General features: G+C 38.9%; 1 protein-coding gene across 5 annotated transcripts in view; it reads left to right on the plus strand.

The window, feature by feature from the left end:
* The window catches only part of SATB1 (SATB homeobox 1), a 75,505-nt gene that overhangs the window by 21,298 nt on the left and 31,474 nt on the right, over window positions 1-22,733 (plus strand). For all 5 annotated transcript variants that reach the window (XM_026843101.1, XM_026843104.1, XM_026843105.1 and 2 more), the window contains exons 6-8: window positions 6,156-6,267; window positions 8,854-9,308; window positions 18,213-18,425. In XM_026843101.1, the coding sequence (XP_026698902.1) occupies window positions 6,156-6,267; window positions 8,854-9,308; window positions 18,213-18,425 (780 nt within the window). The remainder of the gene's footprint in view (window positions 1-6,155; window positions 6,268-8,853; window positions 9,309-18,212; window positions 18,426-22,733) is intronic.

Raw genomic sequence — 22,733 nt, forward strand, 5'->3', positions numbered from 1 at the left:
GGCTTTACAAGGATAGGGGAAAGGAGGAACGACATGCTCACGTATTGGAAGAAAAGCTTGTGCCATCATTTTAAATCTGCCTTTAGGCAGTTTTAACTTATATGACCAATATTTGCCATGCAGATCCTTACTTCTCCTGACCCTGGCAACAGTATGGAGGTCAGATAGCCATCCAAGTGCAATGCCAAAGGCACAAACAAAAGTTTTTTTCTTCTCTGTCCATCTGTAGGTTTTTCCCTTATCCTATGTGTTTATAGGGCATATGGCAACAAATTCCATTGCATTACTTGCTATAGTTCAAGGTAATGGACCAAGGAATTTAACATAATTCTTCATACACAATTAAACTGTCCATTTCATGATTCCTTGTCCAAAAACCAGCTAGTGGCTGGTTATATTTGGTCTGCTTTTATTCAGAGTGGCAGATGATAATTCTCTGCCATACCAGAACATGAGGAACAACATTTTGCCCTGGTTGGGTTTTTTGCAGTATGTGGGCTAGCATAGGCTCAGGCAGGCTAAATCTTTTGATTTGGGGATAATCTTGTGTTATCCAGTTGGGGCTTGTGTGTTCCCTTCTCATTTGAAAAATGTTAACGTAGAGCCTCCTGAGAAATAAGCGCTCCTAAGAGTTTGGCTTGTATTAAAACTGATGCTTGTGATTTCCACATGAACAAAAGCCACTGATACTGGCTAGGATCGGGGAAACAAAGTTCCTCTGTCCTCCCCACCGAAATCTTTAAGTTCTGTCTTGTTCTGCAACTTTATCACTATTCAAACTAGGTCTAGGGACAAAGGCTTGTAGCTTTTTTTTTTTTTTTTTTTTTTTTTTTTTTTTTTTTTTTTAAAGGCATGTTAGAGTTGCAGCATTGGAACATGCTACCCTGATGGTGTCTGTGGATGTGAAGTGAAGGATTTATGAAAGAGAAAATAGAATAGAGCCTTAAAAGTTTGGCTTTAAAAAATGGAGCCAGTAGTTTGACAGATTGTTCAGTAAATGTTCATTTTATTGAGAATTATAAAAAAGGTGCTTAACGCCTCTGTGCCATTAATATAATACATTAAAAGGTTACTGTCAAGATTAGTGTTTCAGCTCTGAAAATTGACTGTAGGGTTTATGGGCAGCACTGTTCATATTCCACTTGGAAGATGAGGTATCTTCTACTTACCACTTGACAAAACCATTATGTTGTTACAAGGCTTTATACTGAAAAACTTGATAAATAGTAAAACATAAATAAAATCTCATTTGAAAAGCAGGAGAATAGTTGCTGTCTGTCTTATAGCCAGATTTAGCAGATGCGGGTTTGAATGTAAAACAGTTGTGAAAATAGCCAGTGTCAAACTAGTGCAAAATTAAACTTGTGGGGTGTTCTGTTTTCAGTGCCTGTTATTGTTGAAGTACTCCATTTCAAAAGCATGCATTCCTTCCTACAGAAAAAAAATCAGATTCCTTAGTTGAAATTAATTAGCATTCAGAAACCAGATAGCATGTTTTTGGGTATTCATGAGATCTCTGTTTGAAAAAATGTTTTTAACTTGTAGAAATGTGTTGCAACACACAGATGGGAAGAAAAAGAAAAAAAAAAATCTCTTTAGCAAGCACTGTGTGTAAAAGGAATATTACATTTTGCACGCTCCTGATTACCCTGTGTAAACAGTTTTTGACATCTGTCTTTATAGTTTTCGAGGAGAGGAAGACTTTGTTAAAAGAACCATTTTTATACAGCAGTCACCATTTCAGTCTTGCTTTACCTGTATTATGAAAGCAGATGGTCTGCATGTCTTTTGAATATTTATAACTATCAAAAACAATCTCTTGCTATTCACCCTTAGGCTTATGAGATGTCAGGACTGTTCTGGTTGAAAAAAAATCATCTTGGGTGTTTACAGAAAGAGGATTACATTAAGCTGAAATGACTATACATTTTCCAGTTTAATATTTGTCCATCAGCTGTTTAATCGTATTTAGATAATTGTGTAAATAAGTTGTTGCAGCCCTTGCCCCTTCCACTGAGCAGGCTTGAAGCTTTAAACACCGATGAATGAGTTGCAAAAAAGCTTGGATTTTTTTTTCCTGGTTAAACAACCTGGAAGGCCTAAATAAGTTTTGGTTACAATGCTCCTTTTGAGAGAAATATGTTTCAGTTGCAAAGGAATCCCTGATATCTAATTCAGCTGAGTTGTTTTAGGAAGCTGCTGTGTCTGTTACTCTCTCCTAAGTCTGTTAGCATGTATTTGTTCTGTGTAAATCCTGCAGCCCAACTACCCCTTCATGAGGCATGAAAACAACCTCATTCTGCCCATATAAAAATAATTTTAAGGTTATTTAGGGGAAGTTTTGGGACTGTGGGGGTTAAAAGCTTTTTTGACTGGAAGCTGAGCAATCACTGATAACAGATTTTGCTGTGGTTGGTTGATTTGGCAGAAAAGCATGAACAGTTTTGGTTTAGATGATTGAATTAACCTGATTAACATTGTTTTTGTTGTTTTGCAAAAAGGACAACAGTATACTTTTAGCGATGCTCGAACAATACTTCACCTGGTTGGAGAGCCGTGTTAGAGGCAATGACTCAGAAATGCCTCCCTTGTAGCACCTGCAGCAGTGGCTGCAGCAACCAGCCGGCACGAAAGGCGCGGGTCTTTCCCCCGTCTTGCAGGACAGGATGCACCTTGCATTAGATTCTGGCACAGTACAAAAGGTGTCTGATGCGACCGCTTTACCGGGTTTTATTTGATGGGCATATGAAAAGAGTTCTGGTTGAGATTTTTAGATATTTCTCCAGGGAGTTCCCCAACTTCTTTGAGAAATGACAGTGTCTGGTTTTCAAATCTCAGTTATTTAATCTTCCTGAGGGAATGGGATTTGGTTCAAACAACACTGGGTGAACCTCAGCTGAACTTCAGAACAAATTCTACCCCTACCTCCACACAGTTGTTGGATGCCTAATTATAATTAACTTATTTGGCTAAAAAAAGAGCACTTGGGCTGCAGCAGATGGTATCATTCCAGAATAGTGGGATTTCTGTGAAGGTGGCACCATTTCAGATGAGATCTCCTGATTCTCAGAACAGGACTGCAAGTGATGTGGTTGTGGGGAGAGGGGGGGTGATGCAGAGAGGGGAAAGAGGGATATTTGCGATCTTGAGGTCTCACAATTTGCTTTCAAGGACAAACTTCTGGAGATACATTAAGACTGTGGATCTGTGACTAGTTTTTGCGTTCTGTCAATTTTCTTTGCAATATGTGAAAAAGAAATCAGATTATGATTGATGAATGTGATGCATTTGAATATTTGTGTGATATATTTATCATTCTTGTACATGGAAAGCATCTGCCTCTATGCCCCACAGATAAGGAATGCCTATGTACAGTAGTACCTGAATATGATGTGTTTCAAATACAATAATTTTCATTTTGATTATTGCTAAATATAAGTCAAGACATGGGAAGCTCCTCATGTGTAATGACCCAGGAAATAAGAAAAACTTCAATATGCTTCCAGTCTAGATCATGGATCTCTAAAGACCACTAACTCATAGGGTTAATCTTCACTTTTAGGCCCTAAGCATAGTGGGCATTCATATATGTAGATTGCCATTAAAACATATAGTAATTCTACAGCAATAGGAATTATATAGAAATTTCTATAGCAAAGTGCATCTGTCTGCACTGATGTGACTGCAGGTTTGATGACAATAAATAAAGCATAGAAACAATGAAATTCAATGTTGTCGAGTTATTTTCTGAGTTAACAAGGTAGTAATATTTTATCTGGCTTGTAAAATTTTGCCTTCAGTGAATTAGTAAATAAATCATTGATTCCTCCTGATGAGGATTCTTAGTGCAAGTAATATCACTTCAATGTTTGCATGAAGTGTTCTTGAAGAAAAAGCAGGATAATTTTCATTTTAAAATGTGTTGATAATATCTGTGGGGTTTTTTTATTTACTTTGAAGAGCTGGAGTAAAATCCCAATATAAGCTACCACAGACTGGAATTCATGTTGTGTCAAAGAAGCTAAAATTCCTAGCAGTGTTATTTAAACAGACCAGTCCCCTACTTGGTTATAAAATAAAGTAACTGCATTAAATTTATTCCTGAAGAAGCAGGGGATATCACAAACTGCCATGTCATTGACTATCTTTGTAAAATGACATGGGAGTGAGGTCTAGGAAATCACAGACAAACACCTTCATCAATAATAAGTAGTTTACTAAAATTATTATTAATATACATGTTTTTATACTTACTAAAGTTTTTCGGGCAGGAGAAGATATCTGAAAGGGGCAAAGTGAAATAAGAGAAAACCACCTTGAAGCTTAAATAACACCCACAATATACGCACAAGCTAATATGGGATGGTGACCCATTACATGTGCATTTCCCCATTTTGCACATACAGATCTGCAGGTTTTGCATGTACAGTAACTGTGTGTTCTTATAATTTAACAGTTCAAGTCCAAAGGACTTTTTAAATCATGCATTATGTATCATGTGCCCATGTTTAAAATGGTTTAGTCTGTAAAAAAGCTTAAACAATAATCTTGTAAGTATTAGACATTAATGGTACTGCTACAATATTGGAAATTGAAATTGGGTTCAGCTTGAGCTTGGTTCAGGTCATTCAGAGTAGAGTTGCGGTAGTCTATTAAGATTTCATTCTCCTTTTTTACCACTGACAAAAAGACTTCTAGCTAATTTCAGAAATGCCACATTAATAACAAGGAATGGTAAGAATTTTGGTGATTCAGATAAACATTAAAATAGCTGCCTGGTGAGTAGAGGGTATCCACATTTGGCAAAAATAATACTGCCTCACTCAAGCAGTTCTGAGCCTCCACAAATAGCTTGTTACTGAGTAATATGTTAGAAAATGCTTATAATGAACTTCACTAAGATCAGTAATGAAGGTACTTTTACCCAGAAGCTGAACTAGCCTTATAAAAGACGATTTATAGTAATATTTATTGCATTTCTACTTCAAACTCCTTTTTTTTCCAGTGGTTATTGCAGTTTGTGTAACAAAGGGTTGATGCTGTACATCGATTTTACGAAAGCACAAATATAGCTAAATGCTACATGCTGAATAGCAAAGAAACAAAATAATCAGGGCTTTGTCTTCTTGACTGTCAATTGTTTTCTCAATATGCTGGACAATTCCTGTAGTTAAACTAAAAGTAACTACTTTCCACATACAAATCTAAAGGGTGGCAAAGTTCAGTGTATTGACATTACATTTGCTAATTTTGTTGTTCATACATCATATACTGAGCATAATTTTCAAGTTGGAGCATTATCTCATTTTGCAAGGCGCAGTCTTAATTGATTTTGTAAAAGAATGTACTGGAACTGAAAGTTTTATGCATTGTAAATTCAACTATTTTAAAATTGGTCAAAACCGAGCAGAAGGTAAATTTCTCACTGTAGCTATCTGATATCTCGAGAACCTTTGAGAAAAAATCATCTCTATCATCCTTTGGTCTATTTTACAGCTAATATTCAGTTACAGAATTAGACATGACAATAAGAGCTTTTCATAAGCCTGTTCTGCGAATCACTTAAAATACCCTGTTTAGGAAAAGCAAGTCTGGGTTCATTTTGGGTTGTTGCATACATATTTTATTCTACTATATACCCCTTTATTTTATCCTACTAATAGGTCATTCAGGTAAACTTTCATCCTATAATTTTCTGGGGTCTGCCCTGTAATAAGTGCCACAAAGGGAATGGGCATGGGTAACAGGGCATTGCTTGCATTTTTGGACTCAGTGTAGGATTTGCGTGCCTGTAAACTTCTGTGGGTACACAAAGGGTCAATCAAATTTAAAAGTAGAAATAGTATGATCAAAATGCACTTTCAAGATTACCATCTTCCGTCCAGAGCCCATCCCGTTGCCTGATGTTTCTTGGTCAATAACTTTGTTCTTCCTGAGGTACATCTGCTTTTTTTGCTCTCATTTACAATATACCTTGGTTACTTTTTATGCTCAATTAATGAGTTTTTTAAAAGGCTTTGGACAATAGGATTAAAAATGGAATATGGTTCTCAAACTCTAAAAATATAGTGGTTTTAACAATTGAAATAATTTGTGCTTTGATTTGTACTGCTCTGTATTACGGATTTTTTTTTTCTTCTCCCCTTTTCACACAGAGTATGATTTCTTCCATTGTGAACAGCACTTACTATGCAAATGTCTCAGCAGCAAAATGTCAGGAATTTGGAAGGTGGTATAAACATTTCAAGAAGGCAAAAGATATGATGGGTAAGCAAAAAAAAAAAAAAAAAATTGCTGTGATGGTGGATACATACCATTATGTGTCACACTGAGGTCTGTCACAGTCATATAAGAAGCCAGGTCCCTTCACGATAAGTTTAGGATGCTTTTGATGAGTAGATGTAGAAAGTACGTATATACTGAAAGAATTCATTTAAATAAATATTTGCTATTGAAACAGCCAAACTGACTTGGGTTGCCAGAGATGTAAAGCTGTCATTCTGCAAATCTAGAGATCTTCTACCGCCCAGAATAATTGTTTAAAAAACCTGTTCCTGGAACTGTGAAGGACTGATTTTTTTAATGTATGTATTTTTTTATTGCTCCGGCTAATGTATATTTAAAGAAACAGGCTTCTATAACTATTACTGCCTTACAATAAGAATGCTGTAATTTTATAAATTTGTATCTTTCTCTAACTTTGGGACCCAGATTTCAATTCATTTTAAGAAATAGTTGTGACAATTGTTTGTTTGTTGTAGTAAGCACAAGTAAATTATTGGAGAAGAATATCCATCAGTGGGACATATTAATTCTGTAATACCTTTTATCTTTCTGTATTGTCCCTTTTTAAAACTATATCTTAAACCTGTTAATGTAATTTTGAACACTTTATGTCAAAAAATTTCAACATAATTTTCAACACAATGAAGAAGCTGGACCTCAATTTGGATTGAATTTTGAGCTTGACTTAGTTTTCGGTATTTGAAGCAAAATCATTCATCTACCAAAACGGGTTCCTTGCCTTTTATAGCTTAAGGCTGTAATGAAGACAATGCATCACTTCTGTGATAATTGCTTGAATTACTATTCCAAGTGAATGGCCCACTTGGGTTGATCTCTACTTTCCGCTAGTGAAAAAAGACAGCTTGTTTCCTTTATCTATTTTTTCACCTTCAATGCAACACCGAACCCATCTTCTGAGACCACCAAAGTCGGTGGTAAGACTTCTCTTCGTTTCATATGGTCCATATGGGAGGGTGACCTTTCTAGAGCAGCCTCTCCCATCTCCATTGTGGCAGCGCTCCTGCAAAATTTCCCTTGCATGACCTGCCAAGATAGGTTCACTGTCTATTCACATTCAGGGACAATGAAGCCAGTGCATATGCGTGTGTGTGTGTGTATTCCTGTGTAACATAATGCTGGGGGGAGAGTCAGCACTGCCCCCAAAGCCGCACAGATGAGGAGCAGTGGGTGCTCTGCTGGGGGACTGATCCAGGCTGTGGACACCAGACCTCTCTGCAGAACAGCTGGCTTGCTTTTTATTTTTTAAATTTCTGCCTATGATAGGACAGAGGAGGATGGCAGGGCTGTGGGTTGGAATCCAGGTGCCGATTTCTTCTTCCAACTCTCATCCCTGTGCTGGAAGGGGTGGTCTTGTACTGAATGACTGTTAGTGAAGATCATAATTACTGTGAAAAGCTCAGACACTGCCTTTTTTAAAACAACATGCTTTACTAGTATAAGAAGAAAATTGTTACAACGCTTTTGTGAAGATACTGGAGTTATGGTTTTTAAATGAAGCATATTTTCTTGAGGCTATTTCCAGACCAGCATTGCTAAAGCTCTAGAACTAAGATTGTTTAAAATGAAAAAGTGACATACATTGATAAAAAGGAGATTCCTTTACATCAGCCTAGAGTTATTTTATATTGTCTTATCATGCACAAGAGGGGAGCTGGAAGAACTCTTGTAGTTTAAAAAACTGTGTTGTTAATTAAAAAGGAGGGTGTGTCAAGGCAGATGAGTTAATACAAGAAAAAAATTCAACCATGTTGCAAGTCACTGAAAAAACCATGCATACATGGTTGCAAGATAAAGCAGCCCATCTGTGTAATTTACATAAATTATACTAGTTCCTAGCAGTCCCATACAATTGATGCAGCATCTAGAAATTAGCAGAGCATGAGGAGGTCCACACCCCACCCTGCTTGTTACAGATTTCCAGTGTCTGGGAACTGCAGATGTCGTGGTGGGGACACCATGGGAGGAACAAAACCAGTCAGCTGGGGCTTCTCTCTCTCTTGTTGGGGTGTTCATTCCCGTAACAGCCCCCCTTACCCTTGGCGCAGATGCACTTGGCGTTTCACCTGCATCTTCTACAGCGTATAGAGTGGTTTCCCATCAGTTGTCTTTGCCCCCTCTATAGTTGCTTACTGCCTTGTCTGATGTCCCCTGCATCCAACACTGCAGGGATGCGCTCTGCAGCCACACACTCGCCTTTGCAAAACTCTCAGGAAGTTACTCCTTTGCCATACATGGTTTCCAGCATGTGGTTTTGCCTCTGATGTTCTGCTGGTTCCTCCAAGGGCCCAGTGACGATGATGGGCAGTTTGCTGGATAGTTTGTTTGTTGTTTTGTTTTTTTTTTAATACACACTACAGCATTATTTGTAGGTAAATTTTGAAGGCAAGTAGCCACAACTGGTGAGCTAAGCTGGAGAGTACAGTAAGCTTAAACCTGAATTCACCATTTTGTATTTGTTTATTTTTTATTAGTGTGTCTTGCAAGGAGCATGAAGTTTGTGATTTTCAGTCTTATGTTGGCTTTTTCAATGTTTCTTTTCCACCATAGTTGAGATGGATAGCCTTTCTGAACTATCCCAGCAAGGTGCCAACCATGTCAACTTCGGTCAACAGCCGGTCCCAGGGAACACAGCCGAACAGCCTCCATCCCCTGTTCAGCTTTCTCATGGTAGTCAACCGTCAGTTCGGACCCCTCTTCCAAACCTGCACCCTGGACTTGTATCTACTCCCATTAGCCCTCAGCTGGTAAATCAGCAGCTGGTAATGGCCCAGTTGCTGAACCAGCAGTATGCAGTGAACAGACTTCTAGCCCAGCAGTCCTTAAACCAACAGTACTTGAACCACCCTCCTCCTGTCAGTAGATCCATGAACAAGCCGTTGGAGCAGCAGGTCTCAACAAACACAGAGGTGTCTTCCGAAATCTATCAGTGGGTCCGTGATGAACTGAAACGAGCAGGAATCTCACAGGCAGTATTTGCACGTGTGGCTTTTAACCGAACTCAGGTCAGTCGTCTTTTTTCTATTTTTTTTTTTTTTTTAAATCGTAAGAGTCTCTTCTTTCTCTCTCTATTATTTAGTAATAGCCTTTTAAGTCTCTCTCCTCATTTCTGCCTTGTCACTTAGCTCCTGTGAGGGAACTACACTTCCTTGCAGGACCGGTGTGGATACAGTACAGAAATCTTCAGTGATGGGTTTGTGGAAATATCCACTATTCTTACAGACACCTTGGTTCCTCTCCCGTTGTGATGGTTTATGCATAGCTGAATCTTCCCTGGAAAGGAAATGAACAGCTCTATGCAGAACCATTCACAGAGTCACCCAACAAATTGCCTTTTATGTTGTAAAGGTATACCCATACTGACCACATGCGTACACTGAACAGCTTGTCTTCTTTCACAGGTATACTGGAGATGGTCTTTTATTCTTGTTTGCATTTATTTTTATTATTTTCTAGCAAAAGTCTTAATAACATCTTTTCAGGCTTCTGAAAAGATTAAAAAAATAAAAGCTTTATTTTTAGATCATCTACTCTTTTCATATATTTTTGTAGTTTGTTGCAAAAACAGTAGTTGCTGAGATTGCCAATGTCCACATCAGAACATATACTTCAGCTCTTCAATGCAGGAGAAGCTAGCCCTAGCAAAGCTGATAAGTAACACTAAAATGTGTTATTTTTTACACCTGTTTTAGAAGCTAACCCTGTTATAATTTATTCTGCTCTATGAATTTAACTTAATGCCATGTTGCATGGAATTTAATCAAGCAGAAATTATGGAAGAAATGTCACTATATCTAATGCAAATAATAAGATCTCAAAATTGTAGAAGTCTGTTTTAACAGAAAATAAAATAGGAAATTTTTTTACTAGGGAAATATTTAAAAAACACACAGGTAAATTTGCTTTGGATTCCACGTTCCAACTTAAGGAACAAGTATTTGTCCATTGTAGAATATAGTAAAAAACCCCATAATTTCGGCTCTTCTTGAAATGTTGATGTTTCTCCCTGCGTATCTTAGAGAATAAAAATTCTGTTTCAAATACATTGGTACCAGGTTTGAGTCAGCATTTCATTTGTAATTGATCTGAATTATTATTGTCTTAAAAATTTTTACATCCTCCTTTAGCTAAAAGAAAGTACAGTCATGGTGTAAATTCTCTGTAGAGCTCTGTGTGTCTGTGTCTCTTTCCTCTTAACAGCAGTGGAGGTTTTCAAGATCTGGGTATTGCGTACAGAATTTCATGGGATGCGTGAATTCATGCAAGGATTACCTATGTAAGTTAGGTCCAGGCAGTGTCAGTTGTTATATTTACAAGTAACTGACATAGAGTTGTGTTTAATACAGTGTTTAATATTTTCATTATTGATACTATGAAGTGTTGAAATAGTAATAGTAGCTTCAAGTTACAGTGGCTTGAGGCTGCCATTTTATCTGGATAAAAAGCCAAGCAAATAATTCAGAAAATAAATAGTTTATTATATATTTACTTCTTTCTCAGACTTACCTAGAAATGGCTTGTTTTCTCTCAACTTTCTTCCCCCTCCAGTGTAATTTGTTCAGTTTTTGCATACAGCTTTTGGTCTATCATTTGTGCCAAAGTGGTATTTGTTACCTGAAATAATGTGATGAATGCAACTGTAGAACCAGATTTCTAGTGCAAATACTGATTCCTGATTACTGTATATTTTTCTTACTACAAATGTTATTCAATATTTGTTTAAAGTTCAATTCTTCCACAGACATTGTGGTTAACCAGCTTGTTGAAATGTGTTCAGTGACCTAAAACTGGGAGGAAACCCCAAAATGAACGTTGAAAACAAATGATATGAATTGAACGTAATGAACATATGTAATATATTTTGGCAATTTTCAAACAATTCTATTTTAAAGAACATAGAGTAGTATCCATGTATCCTCCAAGCTCTGTTAGCTAATCAAATTAGTATTTGCAGTTAGCTGCGTAAGGTTTGGCAGTATTTGTTATGTATTGTGGCATACATAGGGAAGAGAAAGGAAAAATACTAGGAGCCTAGATGATATTAGCCTCAGCATTGCCAAGGAATATCTCAGCATACTTTTCATATGAAGGGAAGCCCCACTGAAATCCAGAGGAGTTAGTTGTTTGGTACATTTCACCTTCGCAGAACTGAAAATTGTTCATATTACCCCAAGTAACAGCTAATGTCTGGGTATAAACATAGGTGGAGATATCCATGATTATTATTTGAAAACATTTAAATTCGCTCTGCTTGCTGTACTTTGGAATTCATCACAGCTTATTCAAGGATACTTCGTGTTTAACTAAAATTAGGGCGTCACTTTAATGAGTGATGCAATTTAGAAGTTATTTTCTAATATTGATGTAATATCTTGTTTTTTTTTTTTTTTTTTTTTTTTTTTTTGTCCTAGAGCAAGTGAAAATGTTTATTTAAATTCCTCTACTGTTTTCTGAGATAAAAAGCTAACTCAGGTTTACCACTGACATTTCTGAAACTGTCATAAGCATATTTGAGCCTTGTCCAGGGACCATATCGTTGCCATCAGTTTTTAAAGGCAGAAGATCTCAGTGAAATCGGTTAGGAGTTCTGTGCAAAAAAACCCTCATGCTGAGATACAGTTTCAGATGAGGGGAGGAGATTTGCTTTCAGCATAAAAGTTAAGGAAGGAAGTGAACTATAGCTTAATGCTTTGCCAATAAAAGTGGACTTTGGTGGAGTTGACTAAAGATGTTGGCACCTCTTGTTTTACAGACTTGTGCTCTGCAATATGAATACAGAATTTGGTGGTGATTTGGGATGGGAAGGGTGGGTTCTACCAGTTTAGTTTGGTAATTCAACACTTGGCCCTAATTTTCAAGAACTTTTGATTTGGGAATAAAAAAAGTTGACTAGAAGTATTTCTACCTCTTCCCAGCTCAAAGGAAAGAATTTGGTAAAATTAATTCTGAAAAATAGGGTGAGTGTCTTTTTCTTAATTATCATCTATTTGTAAGACAGAAAAAAAGCCTCAGTCACACCTCAGAAAATTGAAAGGGTATCCTTAATATCTTCTTAAATCCTCCCCTCCCCTTAAATTCAAAATGGTAGTTTCAAAAATGTGTAGTTCCCAGGAATGTACCTTGCAAAGTTTAATCAAAGAGGAGTCTAGGGAGTTATAACTTGAATTAAAATTAACATCTGTACAGGCACCAGTTGCTGTAGGGAGAAGAAACAGTTTCGGGGGGTGGAGCACCTCTTCCCATGAGAAATTTCACACTGGTCCTTCTAGTAAGGCTTCAGAGTGCAGTGGTGTCTGAAGTTTTATTTGTCCTTCAGCAGTTGCATTTCCAGCTCACTGGCTGCAAAGAAACAGACTGAATCTTGTTTAGCATTTCTTTGTGGAAAAGTTTGTTGAGTCAGGATTTGTGCTAGCAAATCTGAGTTTCACCTCAAGCATGGCTACCAATGTTTCTACTGGTCTCTCTGTTTGCTAGGGTAATTTTGGTAAATTGAGCTACTTATGTTTCAGTTACCATTTGAGCGAATTAATAAACATAGTATTTTTTCCAGCTGATGACAGTGCACTGTTCAGACACCTCCGCTCTCTTGAAAGGGCGAGTTCAATATTTTCCTGCACTTTGCTGGCCAGAAAATGGCATTTGTCATCAGCTCACTGGCCTGGGTGGCACCGAGCAGCCCATGGGGTGATGCCACCAATACATCGGGGCAGCCCCACAAAGTATGGTGCCCTGTGCCAGCCTCTGCCACGGCTTCCCATCAGCAGAGAGGCTCAGCCTACTCCTGCAAATTTGCACTTAAACTGTGAGGTTCTCTACTTTCACAGAATCACAGAATTGTCTAGGTTGGAAAAGACCTTGAAGACCATCTAGTCCAACCATTAACCTAACACTGATGGTTCCCACCTGCACGATATCCCTCATCGCTATGTCGAGCCTACTCTTAAACACCCCCAGGGATGGGGACTCCACCACCTCCCTGGGCAGCCCATTCCAACCCCTAACAACCCCTTCTGGAAAGAAATGCTTCCCTAATTATCTAGTCTAAACTTTCCCTGGTGCAACTTGAGGCCATTACCTCTTGTCCTATCACTTGTTACTTGGTTAAAGAGACTCATCCCCAGCTCTCTGCACCCTCCTTTCAGGGAGCTGTAGAGGGCGATGAGGTCTCCCCTCAGCCTCCTCTTCTCCAGACTAAACACCCCCAGTTCCCTCAGCCGCTCCCCGTATGACCTGTGCTCCAGACCCTTGACCAGCTCCGTTGCCCTTCTCTGGACACGCTCGAGTCATTCCATGTCCTTTTTGTAGTGAGGGGCCCAAAACTGAACACAGGAATCGAGGGGCGGCCTCACCAGTGCCGAGTACAGGGGTCAGATCCCTTCCCTGTCCTTGCTGGCCACGCAAGCCAGGATTTGTTGCCAGTACTTTTTGTTCTTCTTGAGGGAGCTGGAGTGGAGCATCAGTGTTTGTTTGGCTGAACCACCTTTGAAGCCCTAAACAAACAAACTCCTCTACCATTTCTGTCATGAGTTGGTAAATGTAAACATGAGTCAGGAAATGGAAAGTTTGGGTTCCCACAAGCAAGTCTGATATTTGACTTGAAGACGTAGTGTAACCTGGTGCATGGTGGAGTGGCGTAGATGCACTGCGCGAGCAAGGAATTGTGTTAGTCGTGGTTGTGGTTGGAACTGTAACTTGGGGCTGCCTGTCTCTGTTTGTGTATGCTTTCAACCATAACATTTGCTACATGAACTTGAGTGCTGCTGTACGGAGGTGACCTCTCAGCTCCATCTTCGTGAAAGGAGGGGGAGTGATTTTTGCTGCTTTTGCCATGTCTGACTATTGTAATTTTTCTTCTTCCCACCAGTGACAGTTTTTCATCTCAAGGTTTCTGAGTACTTCGCAGTGTTTCTGTCAGATACCTTTTCTCTCCCCCTCCTTTCTACTTCACCCCCATGCTTGTTTAAAATATTAGCTGCCAGGATACATTGCCTTTCGTTCATGTATAATGCCTTTTCTCATACGTGAAAAATTCTGTGTATTTAGGACCGTGCTCATGCTAATTCTGGGCAATTGCTATTTCGAGGGAGAACACTTGGATGCAGTAAACGGCTCTGTGTAATTTTAAAACAAAATCTAAGTTTACACAAACCACCTTCTGAGGCACTTTTTCTTTCTTCCACTTTGTCTTTGGCACACTTTATTTTCCAGTAAAATGAAAAATGAAGATGGATTATTCAAAATTGATAACAGTAATGGACCATCATGTAATGTTTTATTGAATTTGAGTTCTGTAAATTATGTGGTAGAGAGAAATTTGCCTGCTTAAGTATAACAGAAATTGCCACTGTATTCATATAATTCTTCGTAGTGTAATTTAAGAAAAAGCACACTATCCATATCACTATTGAATAAAAGGTAAAAAGGTGCTATTACACTATCATGACAGCTCTCCTCTTGCTACTAAGCGACATAGATAAATGTGTCTGCTTGTAACTTACTTGGCAGGGATCCAGGCTTGTGGGTGGAGCTTGCAAATAATCTTCCACCTGGACATGGGATGAGAGCACCCTTCAATGGAAAGGGATAGCACTCAGGGATGTTCTGCTTGTTTTGGGGAGGTTTGGGCAAATTGCATTTTTCTTCTGGGAGCTTTGAAGTTCTGTCAGGCTGATAAAATCTGTTTGAATCAGTGATTATGTTCAAAGAGGAGACAAACTGGGGGCCAGACAGGCAGTGTTTTTGTTCATATTGGCAGACACTTTCATTTAGATCCATTTTTAAATAATTCATAATTAGCTTTTGAAAGCCCTGATAATATTTATTGAACATTTTTTGTGCAATTAATAATTATACTTTGATGACATGTAAACTTTCTTTTTTCAATGGGACCTAATAATATTTTAAGAAAATACATTTCCAGTGTGAAAATAATACAAGGGAGGAACAGTGAGGAAGACTCTGAGCCTGCGTTTGTAATCTCTGTGCAAAACAGCATTTTAATTTTCATGCAACCTGAGGTACAATATCAGGAGATTACACCAGGACTTGTATCTCGGCAAAACAGTTCAGGCCTGGTAAAATGAACAGTAAATCTCTGCCCATCAGCTTGGGGCAGGATGTGAGAGCTGGTGTTTTCTTTCTAGGATTTTCCCATTTTACATCTTGTCTAACAATCTTTAGATGAAGTTTTGTGCTAAGAAAATTGAAGCAGTGGCAATGAAGTAATATTCAAAGCAGGCAAATTGTATTGTAACGCCTTGCCTGCACATGGTATTACACTTTTATTTTTCATGTTTATTTCCTCACATATTCTGACCTTTAGGTTCAAAGCTCCTAAGAAGCAAACACCTCCTCCTTGCCTTCTCCCCGATCTCTCATCTCCCCTCCTCTCTCTGCATCTGTGTCCTCTGCTCTGCTCTCAGCTCATGCAAAGAGTCATGGCAGTGATGGGGGAAGGAGAGGGGAATGAATACTTAATGGCATTTCTAATCACCAAGAGGTGTCCTGCAGCAATGGTTATACTGACGAACGCAGGAAAAATACAAACCCCAATTTTCTTTGTTTACATATTTCAGTGAGGGGGGGAAAGTTATACAAGAAAAACAGACTTTTCTGCTTTTTTTAGCTGCACACTATGTGGCAAAGGCTTATACGAGCAAATATTTTCTGTGATGGGCTAAAGTATTTTTCAAGGACATTTCCTGTGGCTGACAGTAGGCTGGCTGTTATAAGGAGTCTCCTCTCCTGCCAGTGATCAGTCCACTTGAGTTTAGTTTTTCTTTCTTCTTTTTAATCCTGGTGTGGCTGTTTTAAGCACAGTAAGAGTCAGAAATCACATGTGTTTACACCTACCTCCATCATGTATCCTGTGCTCTGCAGACAGCTTTGCCTTGTGTCCAGTAGCACAGAATAATTTTCTGCCTCCCGTGGAGGATGGGTTGTGTAACCCTACCACTGACAAGCAATGGTAACAGTTGAGTACCCAGAAGTAGAAAAAAATGGTAGATGAGAAATTAATTTCCATATCTGCTAATAAATAAATAAATTTATTCTTAGACTAATCATTATGAAAAAATTTAAGACTTATCCAAATGCCACTTTTGTCTGTAACCCATTTATTTACCTTCTGAGTAGTTTCTGCCTGGATACCAGAAAAGAGGAGGGATAGTGGTAAGAAAGTATCCCAATGGATTTTTTTTTTTTTTTAATCCTCCTCCAGATTATTTTTCAAGTTTAGTGCTTTGGAAAACACTTTGTGTTTTCCATCCCATTTCCCTCTTACGTGTGCAAGCACAGGCAGGGCCATGAGGACCACACTGGCCTGGTGATTAGTACCTCTGTCCTCATCTCCCCTGAGAGATGGAGGGGTGACTGGGCAAATGCAGAGCTCAAAGCCGCACTAGGTGGGCTCTAACCCTACCTAAGCACAGCTGCCTGAGTGCAGTGGCTTTGTAGCAGCACCCTCATAAGGGGTTTTTGCCTCTGAGAGAGGTGACAACTTCCATAGTGCTGTGAGCATCAGACTTCCCTACAGAGGCTGATGCTTGGGCTGTAGCTTTCTGTTGCACTCCCCTAGGAAAGGATATCTTCAGTCAGGATTGCCTCTCTTAATTTTATGTTTTTTATTGCCTGCCTCCCTCCCTATGTTCACCCTTCCATTATCCCAAATAACCTACAAAAGTTCTTTAGGAAAAGAAATATTGGGTTGTGTTATTTCTTTAAAATCACATCCTTGTTCCCTTGTTACACTAGCAATAAAAGCCTCTCGTATGAACCCTCTCCTTGTCCCAGCATGGCAACAGCATTTATTCTGAAAAGAAGTTCACATTTGCTTTTGCTAAAGTTAGTTTTCTTATCATCACCTTGTTACTTCAAGACAGTAGAGCATTTTGTATGCCTGACATACTTAAAAGGAGAATTTAGCAGGGGGGAATTTTCAAGAACCTGTTGACGTTAAAGTTGTTGCACTCAGGGGTTCATAAATATTTCATCTTTTAGAGTAATGAGGTGTCCCAGGCCACCAGACCTGCTCCATTGCTGAGAACTGAGATGAAATGATCACATAGGAAACCTGGTGTGATCTGTACAAGCTGCTGGCGGCATGCTATTGCCTGCAGCCTGCCCATCTCTGGCTCACTGCTACGGATGCCCTGTATGTGGGTTTCCTCTCACTCCCCAGTGCTCACTTTATCGTGGCTGGACTCTGAAAGTGGTCAGAGGACAGCAATGGTAAATGGACTTAGGAAATGGGATCTGCACAGCAGGTGCTCAAATATATAACCCAGGCGATGGACTGGGATCCAACAGTGTGTTTCCTCACTTGTTGTTAAACTCCAATATGCAACTCTCAAAAGAAAATACTGACTTATAAAAACTATGGACCTGAGTCAGTTCAGCAGTACTTCAGGAATGTTGCAAGTTTATTGTCTCAGATTAGGTGTGAAATACCACTTCCTTTCAAAGAGCTGTTTAAGTTGCTAGAAATGTGGAGAGCTATTTTTTTAGGTTGGCTATGTGTTTTGTCTGGGAAGCCTGAGAACACCCCAGTGTCATGCCTCTATCTGTATTTCACTTATTCTTAATGTCTTGTGATTGTCTGTCGGCTGTGAAAGATTTCATGGCAAGTTAAGCCAGTAAAAGGAAGGAGACCTATTAGGCAGATTCAGTTTATGTTCTATGTAAAACAGATGCTTAATAAAATTAAGGGTACAATTGAGGCTCTCTTCTCTGCTACCTAAAAAGCCATTAATATATTCCTGTGTGGAGTGAATAGTGCATTTGATGCCCTCATTCTCAGCCCAGTGGAAAGAAGAAAGAGGACTGATAAGCAGTGATGTTGCAGAGCAAAGTTTTACAGGCAACTCACCTAGGCTAACTCCCCAGTGTATTTTTTTATTCCTTCCCTACAGGGCTTGCTCTCAGAAATCCTCCGAAAGGAAGAAGATCCCAAGACTGCCTCACAGTCCTTACTGGTAAACCTTCGGGCTATGCAGAACTTCTTGCAGCTGCCAGAAGCCGAACGAGATCGAATTTACCAGGATGAAAGGGAAAGGAGCTTGAATGCAGCCTCTGCAATGGGCCCCGCACCTCTAATAAGCACACCGCCTAGCCGGCCTCCACAAGTAAACCACTCTCTCTCTTTTTGAGATTTGCTCATTGCGTTTTCTCACTGTCCTGCTGGGTGATACCTCGCTTAAAGAGAAGAAAGCTTTTACTGTTACATTTTTAAACGCTCGTAGAATCGTTATTTGTAGTGCATATCACAAATTAAATTTAAGAAATATAATGGATGATAGTAGCAGTTTATTACTACCTATTTTCTAGTTTTAAGATGAATTCTATCCATTATGGTCCCTACAGATGTTCTGCTCGTTTTATTGAGATACGAGCTTTTCTGGGCCTGGAAGATGCTGGCTTTTAGCTGTCTTTTTTTTTCCTATAATTCTCAGGTGTTGTTTTTAATGTTAGAGGTTCAAATAGGGATTTTGAAGGATTTGGACCACTGAACTGACTGGGAATGAAAGCAGAAGTATGACTACATCGTATTGCCTTAGAAATTATCTTCCAGAAAACGAACAGGTAAAACTAAATGGATGAGGGAGAGAAGACTCCATCCCAAAATACTGGGCACACTTTTACCAGGTCAAGCTGACAACTGGATAACGTAACAGACTTGCTATATCCATTGCTCTGAAAGATTTGGATACGTTCGTTAAGGCTTCATTTAGTATTTGTTCAAATGTAACTCCTTTTGATTTCTGTAAAATCTAGTGGGACTATAGGTTTAATTCTCCCCAAATTATAAAATTATCTGATAGAGTGGGATCCAGAAATTCAGTGTTGTAGTCCTCGTGTCTACCAAGGAAACTCTGATGCTGGTTTTAGAGTACATGAAAATTACAGGTGTGAGCCATAGGAATGCCCAGGATTTCCACAAAGAAGAAACATTGCTGTGAATGAAACACTCAAAAAACCTGTATGTTTTCTGAAATACTCTGCATTGCTGTGGCTCAGGGTCCATACCTATGCAAAGACAAAACAAACCGATCTGCAGATATGTGGGAATCATGTTGTATACACAGTCCAGATTTGCTATACAAAGCAAGGCTTTGGGTTTGTAGGAATTTTGTGATGGTTGGGTATATAAACACACAGTGCAGTTTTTTGCTAACCAGGCTTAAACTTGTGCCTATGACTATATTCCATACCCATTCTGAACGCTATAAATTCCTCAAGATTATTTTTCTTCTTTTCCTGCAGCTAATGGATACTAAGGACCACACTAAAGTAACAAATAACAAAATTGTAGGAAAAGGGAGGACAGAAGATCACTTTGACCTGCTGCAGTACTTTTCACAAGAAGAGAAAAAATTTTTAGCAGAAAGAACAGACTGTGCTAATGGTCTACTTTTGTTATCACTGAGTTCAGTCTGTGAAATCCACTAAAGATACTCTTCAAGATAAAGGATGAGAATCTATTTACATAGTAACGTTTTAGTGGGAAATAGTTAAATATAGATAACGTGTGTTTAAAATAACATTTGAGTTTCTTTTAATATCTGTACCTGCTCCCACAGCCCAGGTAATTCAGAGCAAAGGCTAACCCTCCTTCTTAACTTATCTCTTTCTGCCAAGGTAATGTCTCACTCTGTCTCAAGTGGTCTTGGGCAATTTCACAGCTAAAGAACAGAGTTAATTACAGGACCTTCCAGAAGGATGTCAAGCCAGAGGTAGTCCTTGTATTGGTTTTAATTCACACTTTAAACTGTATAAATCCCTTGCAGCCAGAAAGAAAGCGAGACTTAGGGGTTTTCTTAACTGACAAAACATACTGTAAGTCCAAATTTAGGGGCTGGAGTGGGGGGATCTATCTGTCTCTATTGTGCTCTTGTTCATAATTACATTTCATGTTTTTAGTGGGAGTCAGGAGTATAGTTAACCTAATTGCGACGGTTCAAAGTGGAAACAGCATACAGTTTTGTTTTGATCCTTTTCAAAAGGAAAACAGGTTAACAAGGAAACCATATAGACTAATACTTGAGGTCTGCAGAACAAAACAGTTATTTTTCTAGTTGTTATGTTGTCCTCTGTCATTCAGCAAAATATACGCACTTTACCTAGTGGATGGACTAAGGATGTAGAAACCTCTGAGTTGGGATTCTGTGCGACCTTACATGTTGCCAGAATTACCCACCTATAAACATGTGTAACACTTCCTACCTGCTACTAAGTGTTCAGAGCCCTAAGTCTGAAAATTGAAGTATCCTGTTGGTAACATAAGTGCAATACTTAATGCTGGAAATAATAACAAAATTATTCTAGTTCTTGAACTGGCAAGTATAACTTTACAAATTGTAGCAGAAATAAATTATAGTCAGGATACTGCAAAATTATTAATGCAAACTACTTCTCTGATATCCCCCAATATCCACAGTTTATTGAATATTTGATACTAAGGAAATAAAACTACTAGCATCCTTACTACTAAATTTATTATAAGCAATTATTTAAAGTTCACTGTACAGGAATACAGCATATTTTTCCAGTTTAGCTGTGAGCTTCTTGGATAACCATTGAAAGACAAAACAGACCGTTTATCCTGACAACAGAATTTACGCAAGAGCCAACATATTTAATATTAAATCTTTAGACCAGTGTAACATTTGAAACAATTAAACTATGAAACCATGAAAAATGGGAGCTAATATGCCACACATGAAGGTTTATTTTGCAATTGCAAGTTATCAGTTTCGGAAGGATGTGAAAATAAACATCCTGAAAGGGATCTATTTTGCATTTTTGTGTTGCCAACTGGTGGCCAGACAGTAGAGCAGACTTAACCATTTAGCAGCTGAGCTCGTTCTGTGTGAATTTTGCATACTGTTGCATGCAAAAACAGAAAGCGTGACCTTGGAGGTCTGATAGGATAGTAGAAACTCACCAAGCATAAACCCTGGTGCCTGAGTTAGTAGGAACTCTGTTGAATTTATCTCATTTTTACAGCATTCTTACTAGTTGCTACTTGAGCTAATGTATCTGGATTGTTTCCAATTCTTTTTTGAAATCCTTTAAGAAGCTCTTTGTCCCCCTTACTTCTCTCTTTCTCTCTGACTTAAAAAAGCAAAATATTACTTTTTCTTTTTTTTTAATTGAAATCATTAGCCTCTAATGCATGAGCTTTTGGGATACGTGTATAGCCCTCTAAGCTGGTCAAGTTGTAAAAGTCTGCTACTATCTTCCACACTGGCAGACTAAGCGCGAGGAAACGGCGTACACAAGGATTTTTCCCTTGGATGTTGTTCATCTTGCCACCTCCTGGGGCAGATGCCTGTCTGGCAGGCTCTTTACTGGGGCAGTGGAGTTTATAGAGGTTAGCATCTCCATCAGGTAGGTACTGCTTGGAGACATGGTTCAACCTCTCCAACCTAGAAGGAAGAAAAAAAAGTCCTTTTTTTGGTCTACTTCTTTTATTATTTTTTTTCCCTTTTTCAACACCTTCGTCTTGCAGATTACCCCACAGAGGTTCTTTCTGGGTATTCCTAAGTGAAGTTCGAAGGATGAGTCTATTACACTTTCTGTGGGAATGAGAGGATGTGGAGGTACTTCAGAGGAAGTTGACTGCGGATCTGTGTTCAGGGTAGATGGATTTCCCCAGGGAGGTGTTAGGGACGGCTTCTTCCTCTCATCGGGGCAGTTTGGTGTGTGAGGGGAAGAGGACTCCCTCCTCCTTAGTACAACTTGGGGGGAGGATGAAGACAGGTGACCAAGTCACAGATTTTCTTTTCCAAAATATTCTGATTAAAGCTGGTTGGCCATCCTGCAGTTATAAACACTTCCTGCTCAGGACAAATAATCTCCATTTCAGCAGAACTGAGGAAGAAATCCTTCTTACCGTTCATATTCCCCTAAGAAAATTTCTGCTAACTCTTGGGGCCCATCATCACCCTGTGTGAAAACAGAGTACATGTAACGTCAAGAGCAGAATATAATTTTAACAAGGCAATGTTTTAAGAAGTATCCACAAATCTTGCATGAGTCATGGTTCTGGGTACTCAATTGACAAAAAACCCTTCATTTTTAATTAAATATAAATATAATCCTGGCCTCTCTCTGACTACAGATAAATTACAGTTCCTTCATGTTAAGCAATTTCAGCTTGGATCCCAGAGATAGGATGCACTCCTGAAAGACTGGTCTTGAGGAGGACACTACTTTGCTGGTGTTTGAGGACCAGTGAACCTCCATTGCCAGGAACGCAGCTCCTGATGGAGTCCTGGCATTCAAACACATGCACATGCCGTACGTCACCACTAGCACCATTTTTATTTTTAAGTCTGCAAAATTTGAGATTTAGGTTGATAGTCTTTGAGCCAAATTGCATTTTAATGAAAGTAAAAGTGAACAAAATAATAAATGCAACCCTTTCCTCC

The sequence above is a fragment of the Athene cunicularia genome (genome assembly GCF_003259725.1).
Source record: "Athene cunicularia isolate RWA chromosome 2 unlocalized genomic scaffold, athCun1 chr2_part1, whole genome shotgun sequence".
NCBI classification, from domain to species: Eukaryota; Metazoa; Chordata; class Aves; order Strigiformes; family Strigidae; genus Athene; species Athene cunicularia.